At 35.9% G+C, this 5,877-nt stretch overlaps 1 protein-coding gene across 2 annotated transcripts; it reads left to right on the top strand.

Annotated features, from left to right (window-relative positions):
* The first annotated feature begins 316 nt into the window (after nucleotides 1-316).
* On the top strand, nucleotides 317-5,877 carry LOC111384753 (KH domain-containing protein At2g38610-like). Of its 2 annotated transcripts, none has more exons than XM_023009076.1 (7): nucleotides 317-678; nucleotides 806-894; nucleotides 2,276-2,412; nucleotides 4,772-4,888; nucleotides 5,011-5,127; nucleotides 5,297-5,440; nucleotides 5,733-5,877. In XM_023009076.1, exons 1-7 carry the CDS (start codon nucleotides 599-601, stop codon nucleotides 5,874-5,876), a joined length of 828 nt encoding a protein of 275 aa, XP_022864844.1. In that variant the 5' UTR covers nucleotides 317-598; the 3' UTR covers nucleotide 5,877. The 2 variants fall into 2 exon arrangements, with proteins under 2 accessions (XP_022864844.1, XP_022864843.1); XM_023009075.1 differs by having other exon boundaries at nucleotides 320-678; nucleotides 803-894.

Genomic DNA, 5,877 nt, shown 5'->3' with positions numbered 1-5,877 from the left:
ATGCCAACGACGCCGTTTTAGCTATAATCGGTCCAGCTAAGACTTGGTTGGCACCATCTATTACCATTGGCAGCATGCTCCCAATGGGGCCCTTGCCCCACACTCGGTCCTGCATGTAGACCACGGATTGGCAGCTCTTCAGTGATACCTAGCGCCACCTCAGCCGCAGCAGTACTCAGTCCTCCGCCATGGTAAAATTAATTATCTTTTACCTCCGTTAAATTCTCACGCGCCACCGTCCAGATTTATCCCCTTTCACCACTGCCAATCATAACACGAGTGTGCTTTTCACATTTCGTTTTCTTGACAAAAATGATAAAATCTACTGTTGTTAAGAAAGTAGCGTGCAACGCTGTCTACGGCACAATTATTTTCATTATTATTAAGTTCTGCGTATTTATGTAAAAAAGTAAACGAAAAATGAAAAAGGTAGAAGATTTTGGGTTTTCCTTTCAGCAAATTTGACAGACCTTTCGATAGTTATTTTTTTATTTACACAAACCCTTTTGGAAGACTCTATCTCTTCTTGCTCTATTTCATTTTTTCTTTTCCGATTCTACTGAGCTCTGAAAGGCTGTAACCGTTTGACTGATAAGTTATGTCTGGCCTTTACAATCCCAACTTCTCTCCTGCAAGAGCTGCGTCTCCACAGATTAGAAACACACCAGATATAGACAGGTATGTTTTTACTATTTTCTGAATATTTAGATTCTTAATTCAATTAGTTACTTTGAATTGATTTTGATGATTTGATCGATATTCCCATGGGTTTTATTTTTGTTGTTTCTTTTTCAAACATTAGTAGTCACTACTTGCAAGAGCTGTTGGCGGAGCATCAAAAGCTTGGGCCTTTCATGCAGGTTCTTCCCATCTGCAGCAGACTCTTGAATCAAGGTGAATTTTGATTACTGATACTTCCAGTATGTGTTAGATCTAGGATTGCTGGGTTTTTGAGTGTTTTTACTTGTATTTTTTGCGGGATTTGGCAGTAACTATTTGCTTCTTGATGTACTAATTCGATTAGATATAACTATGTGCCTGAAAAACGGACCTTCTGTCCCGTACCTGCTAGGTTTCTAGCTGCTGTATGATTAATTTTAGGGGTATGAGAGAAGAACACGTGCTGTAAAGATGCCCAGTCGTCCATGTGAAATGTTCATCTTCATTGGAGCTTTTTGGTAGTGCTCTGCCCTGGAAATGAAGTAAAATGATTGTGTATAAGTTGCATTTGGAGAATTTGAATATAATCCTGTGCCAGAGTGGAGTCAGGGGACCCAAATGCTCAAGATTAACCAATGCACTTCAAATATTTTGATATGGTGGTGTGCTGTGAATCTAGCCACAAATGTGATCTTGGGACATATATGTGAATAGATAATGTTGCCAAAGTTTGTGAGCAATTCCTGATAGCCTATAACAAGTGGGTCAGAAATGTATTTGAAGGTTTAGAGCAGACTCCAATTATATGTAAAAAAAATTTCATGCATTTTGAAGCAAAGACGCTGCTAAATATTTTCCAGTTCAAGTTATAAATAAAAGTTATGTATTGACTTAACTACAGATATTTGCTTATTTATAGGGAAGATGTGTCAAAGTACTTGTTGAGTAGGGAACTGCTAGAAAAGAAAATCTATATGATTGGCATTGATGTCCCAAAATTGATGCCCAGACTATACATAAAACTTCTCATTTCATGAGGAGCTCCAGCAGAGCAGTTCGAGTTCGAGGAATTAACCATGACCAAGGAATCTCCATTACTTGCTTATCTTGGCATTTTTTATTTTTTATATTTAGCCCTTTTTTGAGCCCCATTTTAAGGGGAAAAATGAATTTTTGAAAAGTGTATTGATGGGAAATGTGTGGTTAAAAAATAATGAAAAGTTTTGGATTTGCGTGTAATATTATTTTATTGAGGAATGTGTAGTTACAACGATGTCAAAACACGGTACAAGAATTCATTTTTTCCAAAGAATGTGGATCAAACAAAGGCTTAGCATCATGTGGTACATTTCCTGGGGAACATTTTGGCATTGTTCTTCAGACACTAATTAATATTTTTTAATGGTGATAATAGCATTTATGGATTTTCTGTTCATGTGGAGTGATTTATACATGTGGTATTCAAATTGGAGTTAGAAAATTCCTTGTTTAGGTATCTCTTTGTAATGCAGTTTTTCTCTTGTTAAGTTACCTTGCGCTATAAGATTTCTACAGATTTGTCTTGTTGAACTTGAAGTATAATTCTCACAATTTCACTGCCGGTGCATGCTTTCAGAGATCATACGAGTTTCTGCAATGATGCCAAACCAAGGTTTCAATGAACTTGATGGATCAAGACATAGAAGTCCCAGTCCTATGTCTTCTTCGAATCTTTTATCAAATGTAGCTGGTTGGAATGGACTTCCTCAAGAGGTAGTTGGTTTTCTAGTCCAATTACTTTCTCGCGTCTCTTACAATCCATATTCAGTTGATGCAATCTCATTATGCCAAAAAAGAAACTGCTATTGCGTGATCTACATTTGGTATCTCTGTAGGCTGCTTAGAGTATGGGATTGGGGAGGGGGAGGTGTCCGTCCTTAACGATTCACCGTGTTATATTTTTCTATTGAACTGATGCTTGAGGTTTAAAAGCTCTAAATGTCAAATGGGATACATGATGATTCAATTGCACTTGCTCTGTGAAAGCTGTTGAACTTGACTGGGGACTTATCTTTTCTTCCCCTCTCAATAACATGATAGCAAAAAAGAAGCTGCATTACTTTGACTTTCTGTTTTTTCTTTAGGATGCTTGCAGTGTTTGAAAGTGAGTTTCATGTATACCAATGTGGATTTGCTCTATGGACAATCCTATTGCACCTAAGTGTTCAATGTAAAAAAAAGCATTCTAAATTATGAATAATACATAAATCCTCTCTTTTTATTATCTAATGTATTACTAAATGAAAATGGCTGATGTTTCCATTCAATTCAGAACCTCCATAATGGCGTAAACCCTTCGTGAATGAGACATGAATCTTTTGATTGTCAAATCTTTTTCTAATGCATGTGTGTATGTGTGCGCGCGCACACACAAAACCAAAATACTAGATGGACTCTTAGTAAACAAGCATTATGTGATTGTCAATAAAGATGTTTCTTTTATTTCACTTTACTGCAAAGGAGGGAAAATGCCTATTTTTAAGATTAATAGTTTAGATTATTTAACTGAGATTATTATTTTACATAAATATATTCATTTGAGCACCATCTCTATATAAACATTGTGGTAGACGAGTACCAGGCTGTCTCTAGACTTCAAGAAATTTTATTTAATCATCTTAATTCCCTGCATTTATTGGTTGCTAAAGAATCTGAGTAGATTTGCCAACAAATGAGAACTGATGTGGCTCGTGCATCTAATCATTAGTTCTTCAAAATATATTCCTGGAATTGAGCAATTTAGCCCCCGTTTCCCATTATTTCCCCATTAAAATGAAAAATATAACCGTTATCCATCACATTAAACAACCAAATTTGAATTTCTATCTCTTGCGTGGGTCCAATGACGGCTATATTTTTCGTTCTCATTTTTACAAAAATGGGAAACAAATGCCCCATTAGTTTCCTGGTAATTACAGAAAAGGTACTGCTGTTGAATCCAGTTTCTTGAAATAAACAACTGCTATGCAAATAGAATATCTCATGTTTTTCCCTCAGCATTCGGCTTCCCTGCAATACCATGTACATCTTGACTCAAAACAGTCCCTTGACGAACTCCAGTTGCAATTGACGCAAACTTTATGACAAAATCAGCAGCGATGGTGCTAGCGGAAGAACTAGAAAAATTTGTGTTAAGTTCTGCCACTGAAAAATTGATATGGTTTTGGTGCAATCAACCAATTTATCATGACTTACTATTTCAGTGATTGGATTCATCCTGTTGAATTAACCAAGTACTTTGAATTGTTCAGCATATTATTGACAACATTGAAATATTTATAGTACCTATTCCAATTTAGAGACTCAATTATGTGATTATATTTGTTTAAAGTTTAAAAATTCTGTCTCCTGCCAAACTAAACATGTGTTCATAGAAATGAATAGAAACTTCAAGTTTGCAGTCGGAGTGGCTTGCTGAATTCTCAAGTGCACTAAGCAACCTAAAGATGGTGAAGCAACACCATTGTAAAGGAGCTGAAGTTTAATTAAAATATATATCATTTTCCTCTTGTTGTATTCGGAATTTAATGAGTTATAATCTTATTCTTATCAGGACATATCTACTGTATCTTGCAAATTATGAACCTCTGGTGTTTGTTTCTTGTTTGTCACCTGGAATGTTGTGGGACTCTAACTGACCTCGTGCTTGTTCATATGCATCTAAAGTTTCATTAATCAATTGTGGAGTTGTTTTTTGGCCTTTATGGACATAAGTAAAACATTTTCTTCAAATCTGTCTATTTTACTTTACTGTTGGAAAGCAACATAATCAATATTCTCTTTTTTGCTGAATAGATTGAGGAATTCTTGTATAAAATTTGAATTTCTTGATTCTTGTTTGAACAAAGTTTCTGTTCTTTTGATAAGAAAGGCTGTTTCATATGTTTTGAGCTGGAATATCTTGTAATGTTCAATTATTTTCTTCAGAAGTTAAAGCATTTAGTTTATTCTATATGTTCCGTAACTGCTGAGCCTCCATTGATCCTTCTCTTTTTTCATCCTCAATAGATAGTTCTCTTTTTTCATCTTCGAAATTTAAAGTTAATTCCTGTGATTCTTCATTGCAAGGCAGAGACTGAGTGGGCCTCCTGGAATGACAATGGACTGGCAAGGGGCACCAGCAAGTCCTAGTTCATTCACTGTGAAAAAGATTTTGCGCCTAGATATTCCTGTAGATAACTTTCCAAATGTAAGAATTTTTAGTAGTCTGGTTTATCCTACTGAGTTCCATGAATTCATCATAGTTCACTTTCAATCTTTAGGATTAGAATCTTCCTTTCTTTACTTCATTACAATTTCTGGAATTGGCAGTTCAATTTTGTTGGGCGACTGTTGGGCCCTAGAGGAAATTCACTGAAAAGAGTCGAAGTCACAACAGGATGCCGTGTATATATTAGAGGAAAAGGTTCAATAAAGGACCCAGACAAGGTACCTTTTTCTAGTATAATTCATTTTTTGTTGTCATTAATGCTGCAAGTTCATTGTAAAACAGCTATACAGTTGATCGATAACAAAGAACATTCATGTATATTGCCAATTAGTATATTTCTGCCAGCAAGGTTAAGTTTTAATTTGATTAATTCGTGCCAATTCGAAGGAAGAGAAGCACCGGGGACGACCAGGCTATGAGCACCTGAACGAACCACTTCACATCTTGATTGAGGCTGATTTACCTGCCAATATTGTTGACATCAGACTGAGGCAAGCCCAGGAGATTATAGAAGAACTTCTCAAGCCTGTGGTATTCATCTCGATCCAATTCTTTTTGAAGAATCAATAGACACTTCAACATTTTTATGATTCTTTCTTCTGATCCTGCTCTATAAATTTCAATTTTCAAAGAAGGAAATATGTTGGAAATGAAAGTTTGAATGTACCCGTAAACTATGCTGGCTGATATTAGTCCGCTCTCTTCAGACATTAATTCATTAAACTACCTTTGATCTTAACTGTATATATGTTGACCAATTCATGCTTGTTAAATTAGAAATTGGTTTGTTGACTTTTTGCGTTCTTATTTTCACCTTTTGCAGGATGAGACGCAGGATTTTATAAAGAGGCAGCAATTACGTGAACTGGCCATGCTAAATTCAAGTTTCAGAGAAGACAGCCCTGGACCAAGTGGCAGCCCCTCAGTTTTCACTACTAGTGGAATGAAACGTGCAAAAACAAATTAAA

This window comes from Olea europaea, unplaced genomic scaffold, assembly GCF_002742605.1.
Source record: "Olea europaea var. sylvestris unplaced genomic scaffold, O_europaea_v1 scaffold2993, whole genome shotgun sequence".
In the NCBI taxonomy this organism is placed as follows: Eukaryota; Viridiplantae; Streptophyta; class Magnoliopsida; order Lamiales; family Oleaceae; genus Olea; species Olea europaea.
The sequence above is the reverse complement of the archived record's forward strand: the minus strand, read 5'-3'. Positions and strand labels throughout refer to the sequence as shown.